At 40.3% G+C, this 25,346-nt stretch overlaps 1 protein-coding gene across 2 annotated transcripts; it reads right to left on the reverse strand.

Moving 5' to 3' along the window:
• Positions 1-22,284: 22,284 nt before the first annotated feature.
• LOC109218838 (membrane protein of ER body-like protein) lies at positions 22,285-23,871 on the reverse strand. 2 transcript variants are annotated; one of them, XM_019383233.1, is made up of 4 exons: positions 23,748-23,871; positions 23,184-23,302; positions 23,031-23,092; positions 22,285-22,910 (listed from the first exon to the last, which is right to left on the reverse strand). In XM_019383233.1, exons 2-4 carry the CDS (start codon positions 23,278-23,280, stop codon positions 22,452-22,454), a joined length of 618 nt encoding a protein of 205 aa, XP_019238778.1. In that variant the 5' UTR covers positions 23,281-23,302; positions 23,748-23,871; the 3' UTR covers positions 22,285-22,451. The 2 variants fall into 2 exon arrangements, with proteins under 2 accessions (XP_019238778.1, XP_019238779.1); XM_019383234.1 differs by lacking the exon at positions 23,748-23,871 and having other exon boundaries at positions 23,184-23,644.
• Between the last annotated feature and the right edge of the window lie 1,475 nt (positions 23,872-25,346).

The raw sequence follows: 25,346 nt of genomic DNA on the forward strand, positions 1-25,346 counted from the left end.
GCAGGGACACTTAACTTCACTTTGGATTGGGACCAATCTTCGTAATTCTTGTAAATCTGGCCATCCATAAGAAAACTTACCAACAACTGCGTATTGGAGATTTTTCTATGGCTAACATGCGCTTGACTTCTCTGGATTTCCAATGAACAGAAGGTTCTTCACGAAGAAACGATAGGGTTTTGATAGGAATAGGTCCGACCTTTAATTTATCCAGAGTGGAGAGAGGGCAGATGTTTGCACTAGACCCGTTGTCAATCAGCACCCGGGTGACCACAGAGTCTTCACATTTCACCGTGAGGTAAAGTACCCTATTATGCTCAGTGCCTTCCAAAGGCAGCTCATCATCAGAGAATGTAACCCTGTTAACTTCAAAAATCTTGTTTGCTATTTTCTCTAGGTGGTTCACAGAAATCTTATCCGGGACATGAGATTCATTCAAAATTTTCATCAATGCCCGGCGGTGCTCGTCCGAGTGGATCAATAGTGATAGCAGTGAGATCTGTGCCGGGGTCTTTCTCAGCTATTCTACAATGGAGTAATCTTGCGCCTTCATCTTCTTCAAGAATTCTTCTGCTTCTTCTTCAGTTACGGCTTTCTTTACCGGTACTGGATTATCTTTGGCAGTTTTGGCTCTTCTCAGCTCTTCAGGGGCAAAGCATCTTCCTGAACGAGTCAGCCCATGAGTTTCACAAACTTCTTCTTTGACTTCCTTCCCCTTATATATTACTGTCACTCGGCCGTAATTCCATGGAACGGCCTTTTCACTGATTACTGGTAACTGACTCACTGGCTTGATAATAACCGGCTCTGTTCGAGCCCCTTTTACGATCACAACGGGCTTGGTAGCTACCCCCGGCACCACCACCTTAGCTGGCTCTTGCTTTACTATAACACTGCTCGAAGGCTCTTTTTCCACCACAACTAGTTTCTGTTTCATCACCACAACTGGTTCACTAACTGTCTCTTCTACCTTGATCAATGTTCTCCCACTACTTGGCTTCTCATTCAATCTGTCCTCACTAGACCTGATCATCATTACGGTTTGTGAAGGCCTCTTATGCTCTCCCTTTTGTACTAACTCAATCATATGGGCCTCGTGATGGGTTGGCAGTGGGTTCTGATTGATATTAGGCGTCTCTAGAGCCTGCACCTCAATTCGGCGGGTGTCGATGAGCTCCTGGATGGCCGTTTTCAAATGCCAGCATTTTTCTGTGTCATGCCCCGGAGCACTTGAGCAATACTCGCAACTCTCCGAATGATCCAGGTTCCTTGGGAGAGGATTTGGCAATTTGGGTTCAATCGGACTCAACATGCCCAACTGTCTCAATCTGTGGTATAAGCTGGTGTAAGATTCACCCAACGGAGTGAAAGTCTTCTTCTTCTGCAGCCTATCATTCTTAGATGTAGGGTTGGGTCGAAAACCGGTTCCAGTGGGGTTTCTGTAGGCTCTCGGGGGTGGGTAGGTGTTTTGGGGAGTTAGGTAAGTATTTTGTAGGGTGGGTGCGCGCCATTGCGCGTGGGTAGGAGGTTGGGGGTATGTCTGGGTGTGGTGGACAAAGAAGTGGGGATCAGGAGGTGGGTAATAGTGTTGTGGTGGGATATATGGGGTGTGTGGGTAGGTTTGGTGATGGGGTCGAGGTGGGTTGTAATATGGTAATGGGCTCCTGGACCAAGTCTCGACTCAACTACTGCAATATCTTCTTTCTTTTTCTTTCCCAATACCCCTCCAGTGCCGCTCTGGATAGCCTGGGTAGTTGCCTTGATCGCCGAATAGCTCATAATTTTGTTGGATTTAATCCCCTCTTCCACCATACTTCCCATTTTTACTACCTCGTTAAAAGATTTTCCCACTGCTGACACCAAGTGACCATAGTAGGTGGGTTCCAGAGCCTGTAAGAAGTAATAACCCATCTCGCTTTCTTTCATTGGAGGATCGACTCTTGCCGCTTGTTCTCTCCACCAGAAACCGTACTCTCTGAAGCATTCCCCGGGCTTTTTCTCAATTTTAGTCAGTGACAGACGGTCCGGGATAATTTCGAGATTATACTGGAAGTGGCATGCAAACGCCTGGGCCAAATCATCCCAAATGTACAATCGAGCATGATCCTGTCGAGTGTACCATTCCAAGGCTGCACCACTTAGACTTTGACTGAAGTATGCCATTAATAACTCGTCCCTTCCCCCAGCTCCTCTCATTTTACTGCAGAATCCCCTTAGATGTGCCACCGGATCACCATGTCCGTCATACAAATCAAACTTGGGTAACTTGAATCCCGCAGGTAACTGGACATCGGGAAACAAGCACAAATCCCTGTAGGCCACACTCACTTGACCTCCGAGACCCTGCATATTTCTGAATGACTGCTCCAAGCTCTTGACCTTTCGTATCATCTCCTCCTGCTCAGGGTTCTTGGGAGGCTTCTCTACTTCAGCTGAGAGATCAAAACGGGGAGTGTAGGAACATGGTTCTGGTGGTTTGAAGGTGGGTTCGGGTGGGTAATATTGGTTATCATGGGTTTGGAACAAAGGTTCGCTATAGGATCTGTGTAAGGCAGTAGGTGGAGGAGCCACAAACACAGGGGTAGTTGGTGGTGGAGGGCATGGGATTTGTTTGGGTGGTGGAGGTGGTGGTGTTTGGGAGGTGGTTCCGTAGTACTGTTGATAAGTAGGAAAGGATGGAGATGAGTTCACTGTGGGAGGATCCTGAGGCTGAGCTAACGGGGGGATGTAGGCAGGGTTAGCAGGGTAAGCTGGTGGTGGGTGTCCCTTTGACTAGGCCTGGTACATCTCGGCCATTTGCTGCTTCAGTTTATACATCTCCTCCTTCATTGCATTGACATCTAATTCTTCCTCCTCCCTAGACGGGTCGACAATGCTTGCTTCTAACTCCTGGTTGACCATGTTTGACTTGTCCTTAGAGCGGGTGTTGTAGGAATGGGATGCCAGAATGCCAGTCAACTTAACCACCTGCCTGGACTCATTATCAACAACAACTTTGTTAGCGGTTAGAGCATTAATAAATAGGTATCCGCACATTTGGGGAATGAATGCACCTAAGCAGTTAACCATTTCTATTATGCCTTTGCTTGGTTGCATGCGTCGTCCCGACTTTCTGTTTCTTTATTTGCTAGGCCCTTTCTTTGCTTTATCCTCTCACTCTTCCCTCTTGTTTTTTTCCATTGTTTGTTTCTTGCCTTTCCTTTTCTTTTGCTTTTCTCTCTTATTTTCCTTCTTTTTTTTCTTTTCTCTTCTCTCTTTTTCTTGTTCCTATTCTTTCCTCAAAATTGTTTTTCCCGCTCTTTTCTTTCCTTTTCTTTTGCTCCCTTTTTATTTTCTCTTGTTTGCTTTTTTTTTTGTTTTTGGTTACGGTCGAATCCTATGGAGATTTCCTACGTATCATGATCCCGCATGAATCAGACCAAGCGTAGTTCTTGCAAATAAATGTAAAAAATAAGGAAATAATTTTGGAATTTTTTCAAATTTCATTAATAAAACCCCGATTACAAAGCTACTAGATTACTTGTTTTCTTGAAAAGGAAACTACAAAAACAGACTCAAAATAGCGAAATACAGACTCGACAACTAGGAATACGTCAAAGCTTCAAATCCTGGGGCCCGCGGGGCATCATTCGGCATCGCCGAGGGCCTGCGTGCAAGACCCCTTTGCAACTGCTCCAAATCATTCCACCACATGTGAAGCTTCAAAGGGATCTCACTCAGGACTGAGAAGGTTTCAATGTCAACTGTACTCATCCTGCACATTTATTTAAAGGAAATTAATGACTTATTTCATCCTAAAAGGAAAAATGTGGCTATTTAAAGAAAAATGGCTATTTAATGACTCATTTTGACTTAAAAGTAAAAATGGCTATTTTTTCAAAATTTTTATTTAAGAAAACAAAGACTCGATTTTGCAGATACGGCCTTTCAGCACTTCCGGGAGGGAGATTTTAAGGCTGTGCCTGCCAACCGTTTAAAATGACTCAGGGTGGCTGTTCTTGCAAAACAGCCTTCCGGCATCCTTTTGGGGACATTCGGCTTATTTTAAACAAGAATGGCGTCACCTGACTTATTGTGACAAAAATTAAAGTTTTTGGTATTTTTGGCTATTTTTGAAAAAGGGAGGTTGGACCCGATGAGGGTTGCCTACGTATCTCACATCCGGTGAGAATCAAACCAGCCTAGTTCGTTCAAATTCGGCAAAACCAAATACATTTTCTGAACAATCTTTTTTCTTTCCAAATATTTCCCTTTTCTTTTTTCAAAAATCCGGCAGCATTTCGGTACTATTTGGGCATTGATTTTTCAAGTGGTTACCCTCACTTAGCCCTAACACTGCTATTTTTCTCAATTTTCTCTCATTATATACAAACCGGTCAACATGCAAATCCAAGCAAATAAATGCGCAAGTAGCACGTAAGATGCATCAGGATGGTCTTTTCATTTCAGGTCCCCTGTCCTAGACGGACCCAACCCCTGTGTTGAGTCCCCTAAGTCAAATGCACATGATGCAAACAAACGTTCCTACTAGGGATCCGGCATGAGGTTTTGTTCTTCTAGGTTTAAGCCCTAGGTTTATTGGTCTAGACCTGGCTTACCCGAGCGGACAACTCGGGCCAAGGGGGAGGCAGCGTACCGGGGATACAGAAGCTCCGCCGGCTTAGCAACTTATCCAAACCTCGTTCTAAATTGGGAAAGACTCTAAACAGAAGAGAAGCTACACGAAGTGCACCCTTCTCCATGATGTAGAAGACTCAGAGAGAGGAAGGGATTCGCGACAGTTTATATACAATTCAACAAATATCAAAGCGGTAAAACATTTAGCACATATAGCATGGAACATGTAGAAAAATCAGATAAAGCCAAATATAACAATTTAACTGAGCTCAAATTCTTGAACCCTGAACTAGAGATTCTGGGTTCTTGTCCCCAGTGGAGTCGCCAGAGCTGTCACACCTCCTTTTTTACTACATCCCGCGAAGGGTATAATAAAGGGAGTTTTTCCAATTAAAGGACAATCGAAACGGGATTCATTTTATTAAAAGATTCAGAGTCGCCACTTGGGAGATTTATGGTGTCCCAAGTCACCGGTTTGAATCCCGAATCGTGGAAAAGGGTTTGACTCTGTTTAACAGTCGCGAACCAGAAATCCGGGTAAGGAATTCTGTTAACCCGGGAGAAGGGGTTAGGCACTCCCGAGTTCCGTGGTTCTAGCACGGTCGCTCAACTGCTATATTTGGCTAAAGTCTGATTTTAATTCATGTCATCCTATAGTGCAATTTTAAAAATTATTTAACCGCTTTTAGTTAAAAAATTTTAAGAAAGTGAACTTCGTTTAAAAACGTGCTTTTGGATCACGTCACATGAAATGCACCTGCATCCTCGACACATTTTTATTCAACGTTTTGGGATTTGGATTTGGGTTGCATGAAATGCACACCCGCATTTTGGGAAAGTAAGATTATTAAAAAGCGCGCCTAAAGCGACTAGCGTATTATTATCTTTGCGGAAGGCCGTGAACTTCGCTAAACGGCACGTCCCGAATTCTAAGTATTTTGATATAAATTTTAAAAGAGGGGCCACGCAATTTATGAATTTTGTTTGGCGTGGCGGACCTCGTTTTATTTAAAGGCCACCCTAAAGAGACTATTGTTTTCTAGTATGGAATGTCTCTAAAAGGCCCTAAATTGATTAATATTATCAATTGCTATTATTTAAAGTGATCAAGGAATTTGGGCTTCAAGTTCAAATCCACACTTGAACAAGAGGCAAACCTCTTAACTCAAGCATGCTACTTAACTAGGAGGCCCAAAACCTAGGTTATGAATTTAATCCCGCAATCTTAATATAAATCCCAACCTTCAGCATTTTTGGGCTGGGAAGGTTAGCCTAGGAATACGTCAGCTTCATGAAAGGCTGCCCTGCGTTGGGCCCTTGTCATACAAATTCCTGGGCCCAAATCTTATTTAGGCGAGGAGCTGCCAGGTTTGGCATACATGGGCTCATAAGCAAATATTGATTTCTATGTGGATTTCCAATTACTGATTTTAATCCACAACTATTTAAATGGAAGGCTGATTTTAATTCCAAATATTGATTCTTATCGAATAACCTTGAACTTAGTCACCACATGAATAGTCAATTCATATAGTCAGCCATAACGTATTGAGTTTAGAATCTCAATCATAAAACCAAATTAGTTTCAATCAGCACATTCTATGAATCTTCGTATGTGACTTAAACCTGTAAATGAAGAACTGAGCTGTCTAATGCAACTGAAACCTAAAACACCTAATCTTACATCAATAGGAACATGTAGTCCATATTAAATCCAATTTCCAATCAACCGCTTGCGATCAATTTGATTTTTATTGAATATGATACAAGGTCTGAATTTACTAACACTACCACTAACATTCTAATGACTTCAGAATCAGTTTTCAGACTCATAACACTCTCCTACAAAGAATACAAATTAAACAAGAGACTATTTATACTAAGGCTACTAATAGACGAGCAATCATAAGCCTAATGGTCTCAAACAGTCCGATACAGTCCAGTTATACAAACCAAGGTTCATGTAGACACAAAGCAAAAGTAAACTTAAACAAATACAAAAGAAATATTATCTATTTGACTATGATAGCTCGAACAACTACATTGGAGGCAAGTAAATGAGCATTTCATTTCATGATTTCTCTTCAAAGCTACATCAACTCATGGTTTGAATATGTACCTGGAAGTGTAAAGTAACAAGAGGAAGAGAGTGGTCAGCAGCAGTTCAGCAAATCAGAGCTCACACCAGCAAATATAGGGTCAATGTCAACCCAAATTAAACCACAATACCCAGGAAGGAGTAACAGGGAATCCACAGCAACAAATCAACCAAAAACACACTTGTTTGACCTCAAATTTACTCGAAATTGAACTAGAAACCCTTTGAAAACTTCAGCAACTAGAAGAGATGAGAATCAATGCATAGAACTCAAAATTAACCTGGAAAATGCTATGTAACAGTATTTTTTTTGGATTTTTCTACTGTATTTTTCGTTTGTTTTTGGATTTTTGGCAGAAAATAAGATCTAAGAGAAGGTTTGAGTTATAGGACTTCAGATTTGAATATTTGAATTTGAAATTCAAATTTCAGATCTTAAACTTGCAGAAAATGTGTATTGGGGGGGGGGGGGGGGAATTTTTGGAATTTTCAGATGTGTCCCAAACCTTATGAAGGCACTAGGCATGCCTTTTATAGGCAGAAAAGGAGCAGGAAGGTTCCAGAACTTATTCACTCATTTTTCCCCCTTTTTATTTCAGTTTTTATATATTAATCCCTAAATTTTTGGCGTGTTGCCCAAGTTACGGCATTAAGAATGCTGAAACTTACACTAAGACCCTCTTCTAGAAGCATCTAGGGTATTCTAGCTTTTTTTTCTATTCTAGAATACCTATGCTACCCTTTCTTTTATTTTGAAATTACTGAACCTAATAAACTAACCCATTTTAAGTGCCCAAAATACCCCTGAAATTACTAACCCTATACCAAACTAGACATCACCCTCTTTTATCCTAGTTAAAGTCTATCAGCTATAACCAAACAATCTACTTAACTAGGGTTAACCCAACAGACCCTAAATCAAACTAGACAGATTAACTAATCAGGAGATTGAAACAATTAAAATCTATTTGCAATAAACAATTATGAGTCGACTAAACACAAGATCAGACCAAGAAGACTGAAGAACATTAACAAACTAGCAGAGTTTAAACTAAACCCTGAACATGGAGTTACTAAAATAATTACTTTATTAACCTGAATTAAACTAAACTAATTAACACTCAAGCAAGACTCAAACAGGATCGACTAGAAAATTAAAACCTATACTTAATGGAAACTAATCAGAAATCAAAATACCAATTAAACTAATCAAAATTAAACTAATTATAGAAACAATTACCAAAGCAGACTCGACCATCACTAATCAATAACCAAATTGTGAATTAAAACCGACCTGCTATGAATCAAAACTAACCTAATATGAACAGACACAAATCATGCATAAACTAGTTTAAACCTACAGAAACGTACATGAATGAATTAAACAAAGTTTAAACTAATTTTAAGATTCAAATAATAGAAGAAGAAAAAACAGAAAAACTTACTTATGCAAGTTTGAACCAACTGAACTCCAACTCGAGCCCCGGAGTGATGTACACGCGTGTTCTTCAACAAAACAGGCGAACACATTATTTCGAGACTTGACTCGAACTCCAGACTCAGGCAATTGGGAAAAATTCGAGGAACTTGGATTTCTAGGGTTCTGCCGGTCTAAGATCTAAAATTCGAGAGGTTTTGGCTACATTCGAAAGATTCTGGCTAGGGATTCGGGTAGAGGGAGGTCAGAAGAGTATATGGTGTAAATTTGGTTGGATTTGGGTGAGGTAATGTTTTGGTCCGGATTTTCGATCTAAAATTCGAAAAGATTGATGATGAATTGAAGGAGATGGTTTTGGGGGTTGGAAAGAGGAGGGGACGACGAGTCGATGGTGTATTTTTGGGAGGGATTGGAGCTTCGCCGCCGGCGGCGCACGACGGAGAATGGTGGCGTTACAGGGGTACGAGGAAGGAGAAGTGGTCTTTAGGGTTTTGCAAATATTCGAACAATTTTATTTATTTCTTCGGATTGATGAGGGTCGTTAGATGATGGGAGATGAACGGCCAAGATTCCTTGACACCAAAACGTCGTCGTTTCACATTTAAGAGGGCAGGCCGGGTGAGACGGGGTTTGGGCCTGGTTTAACGGGTCTGGGAAGGATTTGTTTGGACTAGGACCAGCATTGGCCCAAACATTTGCCAGCCCTTGCTTTTCTTTTTCACTTGCATTTTCTTGTTTTTCTTCTTTTCTTTTTTTTTTTGTATTTTATTTTTTGCATTTTATTTATTTATATTTTTTTTTGAATTTTTCTGATGTAAGATTAAGAATAAAAGATTCAAATTGACTCTAAAATTATACTAATTAATTTCCAAAATTAACTAATTCCTAATTTAAAAGAAAACTTAAGACAAATTTTAAAAATTAAAAGTAGAAATGCAAAAGGACCATTTTTGTTATTTTTTTTTGTAATATTAAAATGCGTATTATTTTGTATTTTTGGAATTATATCAATTAAAATGCACACAAAAATGCAAACAAGACACAAAATCATGCAATTAATTCCTAAAATTCAAATAATAAAAGAAAAATCCTAATTCTAAGGAATTTTATAGGCGTAATTCAAGCGGGGCAAAAATCACGTGCTCACATATTTTTTTGTTCTTACTAACCTGCCTCGAGGCCACCATAACTCGAGGTCAAGACTTGGCTTGCACACTGGTTTGATTTGCTTTACTTTTTCAATTTATATATTTAACTCCTTGTTTATCAATTGGTATTGGATTAAATCACATATATTCAAAACCACAATATAAGTTTAATTGTTACTCGGATTCGAGGGTAAACAAACATCAATTGTTTTCAACTTTAAATTCAAAATTGTGTAAACCGTTTTATTAAAAACTTAAGTGTCAATACTTTCTTCATTATTTTTATTCATTTATTTTAGTTATTGTAGTTTATGATGCTGACCAAAATCTAGTGGTCGCCATGAGTTCCTCAGGCTGAGAGAGCTGTCAAGCCATGTGCCTCGTCTCCGCCAGCAAAATTCTCACATCACAATATTTGCCACTTGGCCGCCAGCCAACACTTGATCTCCACAAACCACATATCTTTGCTTCCAAATTTATTTCCACACATTATCTGTTTCCCACATGACATCACATTCTTCTATTTGAAAAACCTAGAGATGTACTATTCATTATCCACTTCTTTCACTTGTAGATAGAGAATGATGAAAGCCTAGTTCGCCACAGTATTAACATGAGTAGACAAGTAGTTGCCCGTAAGTTCAAAACACCTTGCTAAATTGAATATGAAAAAAGCTGCTCAAAGGCATTTCGCGTTCACAAAGGGTTTGAGGAATGACCGTATTCTAAGGGGTATGATGTAGACAAATACTCTAATGCAAGAATTAGAGGTTGTTTCCACGACTCCAACCTGTGACCTATAGGTCAACCGAAGATAACTTTACCTTTGCTCCAAGGTTCCCCTTACCATTGCTAAATTGAATATGATATAAGTTATATATACTGATAATGACAATAATATAAGTGATCCGATGATATGCTATATCATTAATTTTTTTAATTTTTGAATTATCATATTATGTTTACTACAGAGAGTTACATGTCATGTAAATTTTAAAAAATTATATTGCCCACTGTTGGCCATACAAAACTTAAACTCAATGAGATATTATGTTAAGATGACAGAACCACAAATGAAACGATGTTGCTAAGTATGTTGCTGTTAAAGTAGGCCAGGCATATGAGTCGATCGACCTAAGTGTCAAAACAAAGCCATCACATATTCACATGCATGAGTTTACATGCGCCATAGATTAAACACACGTTGTGCCAACTCTGCATTAATACTTTTGTATCTATATATACACTAGCTATTCCTTTGAGTTTGCATGAACCAAAGGCAAGTCTGAAATTATGGGTTACAGAAAAAGGCTAGGCGTAGAAAGAGTACTCATGAAATCAACAAAGAATATAAGGAGAATTAGGGGGTGGAGGAGATCAAGAATGAGCTGTGTTTTAAATGATGATCTTCAACAGCAGCAAGACAAAGTGGTGAAGCTGCAGAGGCTAATCCCAGGCGCCAGACAACTACATTCTCATCAACTGCTTCTTCAAACTGCTAATTATATTATGCAATTAAAGCTGCAAATTCATGTCTTGCAATCTCTTTTAGTTTTCTCTTCATCACCAGATCATCATCATGCTTGCTAAGCATCTGATCAACCGCGAGCGCGAACATCTTAAATTATAGCCTATTTTGCTTTCGAGGGTTAATTAGTTGTAGTTAATTTCTTGTAAGAATCTCATTATGGTCATTTCATCAGAAAACACATACAGCTTTAGGACATATTTTGTGCTCAATTGAAATTAAAATGTACCTTCGTACTTTGACATGTTATAAAGTTTTCCCCCTCAAAATGAATGTTTGAATTATTCAAAACTTCTCTGTTTCCTTATACTGATAATATAGCTTTTTGCAACTTGCAAGTTTACTTAGAATTTGGGATTCTCAACCGTACTCATGGATTGACTGTTGTATTATAATTTTTTCATGCAAGTGTCCTACAGATCGAGCTACCTATATATCAATTCAAAAGCCAATTATTGCTATCTCTGCGAAGATTAGAATCCTGTCGGTTCAATTTCATGATTCAAGAGTCTAGAGAAGAACAACAAAAAGAGGAAAAAGAAAAAAAGGACAAAAAAGAGAACAAAGAAAGGAAAAACACACGTAGAGATACCATAAGCTTGTGATACCATTCTTTTGTGCAAATAATAAGAAGTTCCATGTTAATAACTCAATCAATCTTTGGAAAAACTTAGGCAGTAGTTACGAACCATGCAATAATCTCTCTGTTCATAATATTAAAAGAACCCGCACAGTAATTTTGTTGACAACATTGAATACTACAACAATAACAATGAACCTAGTGTATTCCCATAAATAGGGTCTGGGGAAGGTAGTGTGTATGCGTACCTTATCCCTACCTTATAACGATAGAGAGCTTGTTTCCCATAGACCCTCGGCTCAAGAAACAGTGGAGATAAAACAACTAGTACAAACAATATTAACAACAATATATTAAGTTAACGGGCGCGAATGACACTCGTAATACATGAATAAGATAATACAAAAATAATCCTAGTACTACTGGTAAGCCTATGAGGAACACACTACTATCTGTCAACCTACAACCCTAATCCTCGACCTCCACACCTTTCTATCGTGGGCCATATCCTCGGTAAGCTCGAGCAATGACATGTCCTGCCTAACTACCTCTCCCCAATACTTCTTAGGCATGCCCCTGCCCTTCCTCAGACCTGCAATGGACAACCTCTCACACCTCCTGACTGGAGCTTCTATGTCTCTCCTTTTCACATGCCTGAACCATCTCAGCCTCGACTCCCGCAACTTGTCCTCCACCGATACCATACCCACCTTGTCCCTAGTAACTTCATTCCTGATCCTGTCTTTCCTATGACCACACATCCATCCCAACATCCTCATTTCAGCTATTTTCATCTTCTGGACATGGGATTTCTTGACGGGCCAGCACTTATAGCCGGTTTAACCACCACTCTGTAAAACTTGCCCTTATGTCCAAGTGGTACACTCTTATCGCACAAAACCTCCGAGGCGAGCCTCCATCTCATCCACCCCGCTCCAATACGATGGATAACATCCTCGTCAATCTACACGTTGCCTTGAATAATAGACCCAATATATTTGAAACTCTCTCTTTTGGGAACAACTTGAGTACCAATCTTTACTTCCTCTCCTTCTTCATGCATCCCTTCACTGAACTTGCACTTCAAGTACTCAATTTTCGACCTACTCAACTTAAAACCATTAGACTCTAGCGTTTATCTCCAAACTTCCAACCTAGCATTAACTCCGTCACGCGTTTCATCAATCATGACTATGTCATTAGCTAATAACATACACCATGGCATCTCTCCTTGTATGTCTCACGTCAGCACCTCTAACGCTAAAGCAAACAAAAATGGGCTAGGAGCCGATCCCTGATGCAACCCCATCTCCACTGGAAAATGATCCGAGTCTCCTCCTGCAGTCCTTAGTCGAGTCTTTGCTCCCTTGTACATATCCTTAATCACCCTAATATACGCCACTGGGACACCGCTAGCCTCCATACATCTCTATAGGGCCTCTCTCGGGACTTTATCATAGGCCTTCTCCAGGTCAATGAATACCATATGCAAGTTCTTCTTCCTTTCCCTAGACTGCTCCACCAATTTCCTCACAAGGTGAATGGCTTCTGTAGTAGACCTTCCCGGCATAAATCCGAACTAGTTCTCAAAAATAGTAACACTACGTCTCACCCTCCTCTCTATCACACTCTCCCAAATTTTTATATGACTTAGCAGCTTGATACCCCTATAGTTGTTGCAGTCCTGAATATCACCTTTGTTCTTGTACAACGGGATCATCAAACTCCACCGCCACTCTTCGGGCATCTTCTTCACCCTGGAAATAACATTAAACAACCTAGTAAGCCATTCCAAGCCTACCCGACCCAGTTCCTCCCAAAATTCTACTAGGATCTCGTCATGTCCAGTTGCCTTACCCCTACTCATCTTCCGCATTGCCCCTTAACCTCCTCGCTCCTAATACGCATGCACAACCCAAAATCCTTTTGACTCCCTGAGATTTCCAACTCACCTAGCACGATGTTCCTGTCCCCTTCCTCGTTCAGGAGTCTATGGAATTATTCCTGCCATCTACGCCTAATACACGCCTCTTCCACCAGAACCTTACCATCTTCATTTTTGATGCACCGCACTTGATCCAGGTACCGAGCCTTCCTCTCCCTAATCTTGGCTAACCTGTACAGCTTTCCGTCACTTCCTTTGCCCCCAAGATCCTCCTACAATCGCTCAAAAGCTGCAGTCTTAGCCGCCGTGACTGCCAATTTTGCCTCTTTCCTTGCCTTCTTATAACGCTCCCTTCACCTCCTCTGCTCCTCCTCATCCGTGCTCCTCACTAGCTTTAGATATGCCGCTTTCTTAGCTTTCACTTTTTCTTGGACCTCCTCGTTCCACCACAAGCCCCCTTTGTGGCCTCCCTGATGTTTTAAACTTCAATGCCACACAAGAGAGAGGGTGATTTGTGTGGTGTCCAATTTTCGCGTGCACAGATTATAGAAGGACCTGGTTCTTCTATGTGTTCCTTATACTACTATTGCGGAAATAATAAATCCGGAAAGTAAAGAACACAAGTATTTTTATGTGAAAAACACCCAGCTCAAAAGGTAAAAAAATCACGACCTACTACTCAGTAGGATTTCTCCTAACACTTCACTAAATCACTGAGCCAAAACAGCATTTACAAAAACTCTTTATAAACCTAAGGATTACCTCTAATCCCGTTGTGGCAACCGACCACTAACTGTTGCGACAGCTTCAAGTTAACTCTAACTTGAATACTTAGAGTACCTAATACAATTGCTTCTAGATAAAGCTGAAAGGTACAAATTAAGAATACCTACTACAATTAAACTAGAATAAAAGACAAACACTTGGAACTGGTTCTTCTATCTGGTTCATGTAGCTTCAGGTTCGCACACTTGAATCACACAAGAATTGCTTGCAAAATGCCTTGCTATTTGGCTCTCAACTCACGTTTAACTTCAGCATTTGTGCATCCCTGTAAAGTGAGAACATCCTGTAATTTTTTTTCCATCCTATAATTTATAGAGTTAGTTGAATAGGAAATAACTAGAGTCCAATGCTATACTATTCCTTGGTGGAAGAGTTCTAGTTAACTTCATCTTCTAACTCCTTCCTTATCTTGGATAGTGTTTTCTTCGAGTAAGACGTCCTTCCCCTTATCAATTATGGAACATTTTCAATCAGGAGATATCAGATATAGCAAGTTAAGCTTATCTCCCCCACGTGCATCCCTTATGCTTGAATCTGCTCGTGACTGTGTACACTTTGGATGGACCTGGTTCATGCTTGAGTTCCTTTGTTTTTCATCAAAACAAACTTCACTTAGGAGAACAAATTCCCCCTTTTCTATGATGACAAACTCTGTGCTTTTCATAAGGGTAGGCCCTGTTTCAACTCAGCTCAACATCAACACAAAGTTAGAACACTTTACCTCTTTAAAGTCACACTAATAATCAAGGATCAAGTTCATTAGGTTATAAACATCATAGTCCAAAGTAAAGCACAACCTAATTCTCCTTTTTGGTATCATCGAAAAGTTGCATAATTATATTAGATAACCAGATTTTGATAGAATTTACTTATGGCCACTGGGGCTACTTCAAATGCAATCATGGATTCAATCATCATCTATCAATCTAAGGATATTAGCCATCTAAAAAATATCAACAAACAATTAGAGAAAAAAGTAGTAAATTTTATTGATTGATAAGATCCTACCACAACTGCATAAGAAGAAATAAAAACACTGGACCATGAATAAAAGAAACAAAAAATCCTATATGGGTCACTGATTGGTCTAACTAGGCTAGGAGGCTTAAGGCTGGGAAGGACTAGGTTTTTGTTTTTTTGGCTTGAAGCAGTTTCAGCATATCCAGAAGAATGCCATCATTCTTCTCCTTCTCCTTTGCTAGCTCAGCTCTGAGAGCATCTCTCTCAGTCTCCACTTCTGCCAACCTCTTCTTCAGCCTTTCTATTTTAGCATCCTTAGCCCCACTTTCTTGCACCAAAGCTCGCACTTTGCTGTTCACAGGTACATTTTTGGATGAACCAGGTTCTTTGGGAGTGGTTTGGACTTCATAGTCACAAGCAGTTAGAGAGTTTGCCCCAAAATGATCCTTGCTTGTACCAACTTCCCATTTCTTGATGGGTACCTAGACATGTGCAAGTACAGCCGTGAGAATAAAACCATAGGGTATGGCGTGAGTTTTGGTGCCATTTAGAACCCTGTCAAGAAGCTGGATGATAAATCTAGACCAATTGATTTGCCTCCCACTGTCCAAACATTCCATAAGGACCGGGTTCATGAATGTGTCAATGTGCCTCCTTTCCTGCCTAGGCAGCACAACTTTGTTAACAAATTCGAACAACACTTTGTGGGGGTAGCTTCATCTCACTTTTCTAAATAGCCTTGAGCTCAAGCTCCTCTTCATTGTCGCCAAACTTCCTAGTAATGGCAAGGGCAGTAGGAAGATTCTCTAGATTTGGCCATTTGAGCTTCTAATAATCATTGTACCCTTTAGCAGGTACACCTAAGATCTCTCCCAGTTCTTTATCATCAAAACTCACTATCGCCCCCTTTACCACACTGGTGACTCTACCATCTTTGATCTTACAATTTGCCATGAACTCCACAATCTCAGTTCTGGCCAGCTTTCCATCCATCTGAAGGACCATGTCCTTCCAACATTGCAACTGTAACTTCTTCAACAGCATTAACATCCCTTCCTCCTCCAAGTCCCTGAGGAGTCTACCTTTCAAGATGGTTCTCTTCCCAAACTTAACTACCTTGTCCTTCTCAGCATCAGATTCTTCTTCTTCTTCTTCTTCTTCCACTATTTTCACTTTTCTTGATTTCAATGCAGACCTGGTTCTTTTAGCCAAAGTAGATGGCTTAGCAGACTTTGTTTTTGAAACAAACTTCTTTGTGGAAGTCTTGACTTTCTTAGCCTTTGGAGTCACAACCTTTATTTCTTCTGTCTCCTTTTCATTCCGAAGGACCGGGTCCATCTCATCAATTTCAACTGCCTCAACAGGCCCACCTTCTTCTTTCCCTTAGCAGCAGCTTTCTTCTTACTTTCTTCTAAGGCCTTTTCCAGTTTAGCCTCACTTTTCTTCTTCTGACTCCTTGTAGCTCTTCCTCTTGTAGGAGGAGTCTCTAAAGGGATAGACGAAGCAAACTCTCTTTTCTTGTTTGCCCTAGCAGTACCAGGGACTTTGACTCTTAAACTCCTTTTCCTTTTAGGATTGTAACTGTCAAATACCTTTCTCAGTAGGTGTGCGAGGGTTTTATGATCAGATGGAACAGGTTCTTGAGCATCTTTCCCTAGTCGAGCCAACCTCTCAGCAACTTCTCCAGACCCACTTCCCCCTGTTTCTCTCACACTCTTTTCTTCTCCAGCAGATTCTCACTCCAAACTACCATAACACCTGATTCTTTAGTTAAGACAACAGGAGTGGGTGAAGATTCAGCCACTTCTTTTTCCATTCCCCTCACAGCACTTCGAGCACCCTCACTTCTTTTATTTTCTCTTTTTATTTTTACCACCAACTTTCCCAGACTCAGTTGTTTCAACACCAACCACAGTTCCTACCAAAATAAACCTAGTTTCCACATTTGTAACAACCTCAGAGATGATTTCAGGAGTAACTTTAAGGCCAGATGTTACCTGCTCTATCTCAGAAGAAACAATTTCTTCCCCCTCAGTGGCAGACTTGAATAATTCATCAGATTTATGGGGTTCTTCTTCCTGACTCGCTTTCAATTTTTTATTTATTTTCTTGATTTGCTCTCCACCAGCGACAACCTTGCGAGCCATCATCTTTACCCTTCCTTTCTTCGAGATAGGAGTTTTTGAAGGTATAATAGATGGTGTGAGTGTGATTTCCTTGGGTGGTGAAGAAGGATTCTCAGAGGGGTTAGCCATTTCTGTGCTTGGGTATGAGAAAAGATGAGTTTGAGTGTGTTTGAAAGATGAGAGAAGATGGAGAGATTTTTGACGGCTTGAGAATTAGTAGTGAAGAAACACTAAGGCTTAATCAATATAAGAAGGGGTGCTTAATTAGGTAACGACACCCTTTTTCAGAAGTCTAATCAAACTGAAATTCAGTTTGAAAAGACGTTGAAGAGTGTCCCTAGAATCTAGGCACTTAATGCGGTTTTGGACTCTTTTTGAACGAAACTGGTTCATTTCATAACAGATAAGTTCAAAAGGGTTTGGGATTAAATAGGACTCTCCTCTTTATCATGATCCAAATATAATTATTCCAAAATATGCAGAGTAGAGAATACGTACCAAGTAATCTTGATGAACCAGGTTCTTCAATGAGAAATCTCTTGTGTAAGTCTGAATTTTCCAAGAAAATAGAGATAATATCATTAGAGATTAATGAGTCCTTTTAGCACATGGCACTAGAGTATACTGATGAAAGTATGAGACTGAGCAAAATCCAATCTAATTATGTACAAAAATTCACAATTTTCTAACCATTTTTGAGTTAGAACTGGTTCCTTTTAGGTAATCTTAATCATCCCTAATTCTAACATGTTCCTTTCAAAGTGATCTCTACTTAGAGCTTTTGTGAAGATGTCAGCTATTTGCTTGTCTTTAGCACAAAATTCCACAGTGATCAAACCCTTCTCATAATTGTCCCTCAAGAAATAATGGCTAACATCTATATGCTTAGTTCTTTTGTGATGAACCAGGTTCTTGGTCATACTAATTGCATTAGCAATATCACAAAATATAGGGATACAACCTACATCAATTCCAAAATCCATTAATTGCTGTTTGATCCACAACAATTGAGCACAACATGAGGCACCAACGACATACTCAGCTTCAGCAAAAGATAAGGCCACAAAATTTTGCTTTTTGGTGGCTCAAGGCACAAGACATGAGCCATGAAAGTGTGCCATACCTGAGGTGCTCTTTCTATTCACAAAAAAACCTGCATAATCAATATCAACATATCCCACTAAGTTGAAATTACTACCTTTTTGATACCATAGACAAAGGTCAGTGGTGCCTTTTAGGTATCTCAAGATTTTCTTGATAGCAGTCAAGTGATACTCCTTTGGATTTGCCTGAAACCTAATACAAAGGCCTACACTGAAAATAATGTCAGGTTTGCTGGCAGTGAGATATGACAAAGAACCAATCATTCCCCTATACAACTTCTGATCAACAGATGAACCAGGTTCATCTATATCCAATTTTGTAGTTGTTGCTATAGGAGTATCAATTTCTTTGGAATCTTCCATTTTAAACCTTTTAAGCAACTCTTTTACATACTTATGCTGATGGATCATAGTTACATTTAAATTTTATTTAATTTGTAAGCCTAAAAAGAAATTAAGCTCACCCATCATACTCATTTCAAATTCACCCCCATTAGTTTAGCAAACTCTTTACTTAACTTATCAATAGTTGCTCCAAATATTATATCATCAACATATATCTAAACTACCAAGAGATCTTTACCTTTTTCTTTCACGAATAAAGTATTGTCAATTTTACATCTCTTGTAGCCATGCTGAAGCAAGAATTTTGATAATCTTTCATACCATGCTCTTGGAGCCTGTTTGAGCCCATAAAGTGCCTTGTCAAGCTTGTACACATGATCAGGAGATTCCTTGCTTTCAAAGCCCGGAGGTTGCTTGACAAACACTTCTTCCTTTGGATAGCCATTGAGGAATGCACTCTTGACATCCATCTGATGGAGAGTGAATTCCATGTAAGCAGCAAAAATTATAAGGAGTCTAATTGCTTTCAATCTTGCAACTGAAGCAAAGGTCTCATCATAGTCTATGCCATCCTCTTGACTATATCGTTGAACCACCAATCTTGCCTTGTTCCTTGTAATCGTTCCATCTTCATCAAGTTTATTTCTGAAGACCCATTTTGGTCTAATTACTGATCTGTCCTTGGGTCTTGGTACTAGATGCCAAACTTGGCTTCTCTCAAATTGGTTGATTTCATCTTGCATTGCATTCACCCAGTCTGCATCCTGCAAAGTCTCATCAATATTTTTAGGTTCATTAAGAGATAGAAAGCATCAAAAGCACAGAGATTCTTCAAAGAAGATCTGGTTTTGATTCCAGAGGTTGGATCAGTAGTTATGTTCTCAATGGGATGAGAACTTTGGTACTTGTAAGGTTTCACAACCAGCTGGTTTCCCCTAGATATTCCTTCGGTGTTTTGTTTCCGAGGAACAGGTTCATGGACAGGTTCCCTCAAGGTTTTGAGGATCAATTCTTCTTTGTTCAGTTCCCCCTGTCAGGTTGCCCTGGGTAGAAGAACTTGTTCCATCACATGTTCCTTCCTTTGTTATAGCTTCAGTCTAGGCTGTGGTTTCATTTGAGTTCTTACCAGCCCAGTTGCTTCATCTTCATGTTCCTGCCTCTCAGAAAGAATGTTAGTTTCATCAAAAACCACAAGTGCACTTTCTTCTACACACATAGTTCTTTTGTTATAGTTCTTATAAGCTTTACTATGTGAAGAATATCCTAAGAATACTCCCTCATCACTTCTAGGATCAAACTTACTAGGGAGTACCATTATTGTGCACAAAGCACTTGCATCCAAATGCTTTAAGATGAGATATATTTGGCTTTCTCCTTTTAAGTAACTCATAGGGAGTCTTCTCAATAAGAGGTCTAGTCATGCACCTATTTATCATCTGAGCTATCTCCCCAAGCAACCACTATAGCCTTTGTTGATCCTTTGTTGTTGGTTTTCTTGGGTTGAACCTGTTCCTTCTTCTTGTTCATTCGTTCAGCTCTTTTCTTCTTCCACTCAATCTCCCACAGAGGACAGTTCTTGATATGGTGATCAGTCTTTCCACACTTGTAGCAGCCATCATTGGTTTGTTTCTCAGGAGGTTTTGATTTGTTGAAGCTTCCACTTCTTGAAGAACCCTTTCCTCTCCTTAGGTACTTCTTGAAGTCTTTGGTGATCATGGCCATTTCATCATCTTCCACATCATAATCTTCAGTAATTCTGAGAGCCAAACTCCTTTCCTTCTTAGGTACATCCATCTTCATGGTTTGTCTCCTAACTTCATAGGCAGTAAGATTTCCAATTAGTTCATCCAGTGGGAGAGTTGCAATATTCTTTGATTCCTGGATAGCAGTGATTTTACTCTCCCAAGTGTAGGCAAAACTCTTGTCAATATCTTTTCAACCCTTTCTTCTTTAGGAATAATCCTTCCAAGAGATTTCAGCTCATTTGTCAGTGTAGTGAACCTTATGTAGATCTCCTGAATGGTTTCTCCTTCCTTCATAGCAAAACTCTCATATTGAGAGTACAATAGAGTTCCTTTGGATCTCTTCACCTGAGGTGTTCCTTCATGAGCCACTTGCAGTCTGTCCCATATTTGCTTAGTAGTGGTACAACCTTGGATTTTGCTGTACTCATGTGGATCGAGTCCACAAACAAGCCATTTCTTTATGCAACCTTGGATTTTGCTGTACTCATAAGAGTCTTTCTCCTTATCAATTATGCAACCTTTTCAATCGGGAGATATCAGATATAGCAAGTTAAGCTTGTCTCCCTCACGTGCATCCTTTATGTTTGAATCTGCCCGTGACTGTGTACACTATGGATGAACCTGGTTCATGCTTGAGTTCCTTTGTTAATCATCAAAACAAATTTCATTTGGGCGAACATTCCCAAATAACCCTTCGATACCCCTAACACCTCTCTAGCAGCTTCCCTAATGCAGTTCGTTGTCGTGGTCCACATACTACTCGCGTCTCCACTACTCCTGCAGGCCCCCATGGCCAACAGCTTCCCACCCAACTCCTGCGCCTTTGCCTTAGTCAAGGCTCCCCACTTAGTCTTCGACTGGCCGTACATCGCTCTCTTCTTCATTACTCTCTTGACCTCCAAGTCCATTACTAGGAGCCTATGCTGCATCGATAAACACTCACTCGGGATAACCTTGCAATCAATGCAAAGGCCCCGATCACCCCTCCTAAGGAGAAGATACTCAATCTGAGTCCTGGAAACCTTACTCCGGAAAGTGACCAAGTGCTCCTCCCTCTTCCGGAAACACGAATTAGCTAACACCAGGTCAAAAGCTTTAGCAAAGTCCAACAATGACGTACCACCCTCATTCCTAACTCCGAAACCGAACCTGCCATGCACCTCGTCATAACCCCTAGCAGTCACCCAAATATGGCCATTAAAATCACTCTCTATGACGAGCTTCTCGGAGAGTGGAATACCACGCACAACCTCATCCAAATCATTCCAGAAGCACCTTTTGACCTCCTCGCTCAGGCCCATCTGAGGCGCGTAAGCGCTAATCACGTTAAAAGTGACCCCGCCAACCACTAGCTTAATAGTCATTAGCCCATCATTTACCCTCCTAACATCCACCGCCATCTTCCTCAGATCCCTATCAACTAAAAGTCTAAAATACCTACTCTGTTCTTGTCTGTTCCTCCTCCTGAATACCATAGGTTAAACCTGTTAACATCCCGAGCCCTCATACCCATCCATCTAGTCTCCTGAACACATGCTATATTAATCTCCCTCTTATGTAGAATCCATCCTAACTCTATAGACTTACCCGTCAGTAACCCTATGTTCCACGACCCCACTCTCAGCCTACTAGCTCCCTTACCCCCCCCCCCTTGCCACCCTTCCCCCCTCCCCTTGGCCCACCCAAGGACATGACCCTACTCTACTATCGTTCCGACTAGCCACCCCGCCAACAAAGAAATAAAGGACTATAATTTAAGAATAAAACTACTGCAAATGCAGACAAGTGGTTGCGCATTCTAAGCTCTCATTGAGGTGAGGCCTACATGATTTACAGACAGCAAAACTGCGTAAATGTCAATAAGAACGACTCATCCTCGCTTATAAAAGCAAGAAAAGTTGAGGTTTCTTTAGGCCAATATATGTATGATTCACAGAAACAGGGCTACAATCATCATCGTAACATCACACTGCAAGGGCTAAAGAGTTTTGGTGCAGAAAAAGCTCATTTCTCAGTTGAAATTTACAAGAAAACACACTCATTCTTAAAGTTCTCAAAACTTACAAAACATGGGTGCGAACATAAGAAGATTTTACAATAGGTAGGTATCACTGCAAAAGATGTCAACAGAATGACCAGGTTGGATTTTGTCAAACCAACCTAATTTATCCACGAGCCTCTTAATGAAATGGCCTGCTACATAACCAACACCTGAGGCCATACTTGCAGCTATACCATAGAATAGGACAGTCTTGACGTATTTACTGAACTTGTTTGCTCCTCGAGTATAAGCCTTTGCAGTAGCAAGCAGGATAATGCACATAGAAGAAGCGATTGCAACTGCTAGAAGCTTGCAGTCTTTGTTATCACTCTTAAGATATGTGAAGCCATATACTACTGGTGGAACAAGGCAAAATATAAAATATGATAGCAGGGCAACAATTGCATGAAGTAGGAAATGCTCTTTTCGGCCAAGTAGCTCTTGGTATCGATCGATTTGATCACTTAAATTGGAACCTACTCCGGTATAACTAATTTTCAAGTCCACCAACTGCAAGCTTACATGTGATTCAAGAAAAGGATTAAGATGCAAGAACTGATGCAGAAGGAGAAATGATGGCAAAAGACAGTTACCAACTATAGAGTTGAACTGGAATTATAGAATACTCACATTCTGACAAATGACAAAAAGTCCACCGATCAAATTTGCCACTCCAATAACTAGGATCTTCACTGCAGTATCAACAAAACTCTATAAGCCATATCATATTCTGTCAAATACTAACCAAGCAAAAGAGCAGAGATTGAGAACTCAAAGACTTACGTGTATCAGCGTCGGAAGCGGCTGCGGAGAAAAGCACAACTAAGCTTGTAATTGACTCTATTAAACCTCCATATACTATGCTTTTCACGATCTCCATTGATTGGAATCTTTCACTTTGACTACAAGTATTGAATTTTGTGTCACGCTGGAATTCACTGATTTAAAGGAAGGTCTATAAAATATTTGCGATTTTGATCAAAGGAGAAAAGAACAACCCGTGGTTGTATTACTGTATGCATCTAGATTTCAGTCAACAGTAAGAAAAGAAACGAAAAAAATCAAGAAACTATTGTGCAAATTTACACCAACTGGCTTAGTCACTTTGCCTTTATCTGTGAATAATTTGATATGCAATGCAGATCAAAGCATACTTCTGTTCAGTTTTATAGCATCACATAAAGTACAAAAATCCACATCAAGTACTGAAGGACAAAGAAAAAATCTACTATCTTAAAAACCATTTCTTCTTTCAATGGTTCAACCGTAATTAAATAAGTTAAACAACTTAACTAGTCACACAAGAAAGTGTGACATGTCTAAAACAACTTATATATGATTGAGAACCTGGATTTGTGAATGGCTTTCCTCTTTCATTTGCAGAACCAGAAGGTTCAGAGTATTGAGCCTCTTTCCTGCATAAATTAAACAAGCATCTGAATTATGCATACAGGAACCAAGAAATGTTGTACTACTAAACATATGTGGAAATTTGTTAGATACACAGCCACTGATTGGTTGTTCATTTAAATAGGATTAATTTATATATACTTTAATTTACCCTAAACTTGCACGAGAAATCCTTTTTACACACTGTTTGGCTCAAAAGTTAATGATATACTTTGTAAGCTAAAAACAATCAAAAGTAGGAAAATGGGTAAATCGTAATCAAATATAATAATCCTAGAGATGCAAAGATGATAATATTGATGTAGATCTAGTATTGCAAAGTGATAATATGAACTCAATAAGATATGTTCGTTTGAAGTAGAGATAGAGAGAGAAAGCCAGAAAACGAGAGAGTTGTATTAGATCCGATCCCCTTTTACAATGTGAGGGTATCCTTTATATAATAAGAGACCCTCCTCGAAAGAATCAAAAAGTTACAAAGACAGGTAACGTCTCCCTAGTGAAGACACTGAGTCCTAAACGATGTCGCTTTTGTCCCCACGGCCGAGTCGTACCCGCTACGTTAGTCGGCGTACACTCACTGGGCGTACCCACTGGCGTAGAGATGCTGAGGGTCAAATTTGACCCTATACAGTTAGTCCCTCCGCTCGTTGGAGACGCATTCGGTGGGCGTCTTCGATGGGTGGAAATGTGAACCTCGGCTTAGGAGAATTTGACCTCGACCCGGGGCGGCAATATGAACGAGGTGAAATATATGACGTTGTTGAGCCACTGACGCGTGGCTTCCTTTTTGGAATGACGTCATTGCCTGTATGCATCATTATTATATTTGCCCCCGAGGCGATTCAGAGGATGATGTGACATTTTGGTTTCCCGCGCACGCTTTGAATCATGACTCTTTGATTTCTACGCAACTTATCCCTATAAGTAGGAGAGAGGTTCGATTCGATTCAACTTTCAAGCCTTCGGAAAGCATTTTCTGATATACTCCTTTGTCTTTCTTTCCTGTAACCGTTATTTCGTGAGGGACTCTCCCACTTCTGTTGAAACCATACTTCCTATCGTCAGTGCTTCGTTTCTTACGCAGTATAATCATGACAAAACGTGGACAGAGTAGTAAAAAGGCCAAAGATAATGCCCCGTCTAGGGTTCCGCCATCTTCCGGTGGTGAAGGGGACAAGGCGGAGAAGGCCCTTGTTCCTCTCAGCGTAGACAACGTCCTTCCGAAGGAGATGCATGTCCGCAGGGATTTTCCAACTAAAAGCCCAGACTTTCCCTGGGAGCACAGCGTTTTATTACAATCCCATTTAGATGATCTGCGAGAGACGCACCATATTCCGGACCACGTGGAAATGGTTCCGGCTGGGACGGACTATGTCAATGTGCACCGGCCTGGATATTGCACATTCTATGAGTACCCGTTCTTGATCAGTTACAATCTTCCAATCTACCCTCTGATGGAGGAGCTTTGCCGTTTTTATAATGTGTGTCCGGCCCAGCTCACTACTTACACCTTGAAGGTGTGCCGTATTATGA

The sequence above is a fragment of the Nicotiana attenuata genome, unplaced genomic scaffold (genome assembly GCF_001879085.1).
Source record: "Nicotiana attenuata strain UT unplaced genomic scaffold, NIATTr2, whole genome shotgun sequence".
NCBI lineage: Eukaryota > Viridiplantae > Streptophyta > Magnoliopsida > Solanales > Solanaceae > Nicotiana > Nicotiana attenuata.

Excerpts from the sequence above, each read along its gene's own strand:
- LOC109218838 (XM_019383233.1), bottom strand. The coding sequence starts at position 23,280 with ATGGAGATCGTGAAAAGCATAGTATATGGAGGTTTAATAGAGTCAATT. Across the intron at positions 23,093-23,183 it reads CGCTTCCGACGCTGATACAC|TGAAGATCCTAGTTATTGGA; the intron begins GTAAGTCTTTGA and ends TTGATACTGCAG. Across the intron at positions 22,911-23,030 it reads TTTTTGTCATTTGTCAGAAT|TTGGTGGACTTGAAAATTAG; the intron begins GTGAGTATTCTA and ends GTAAGCTTGCAG.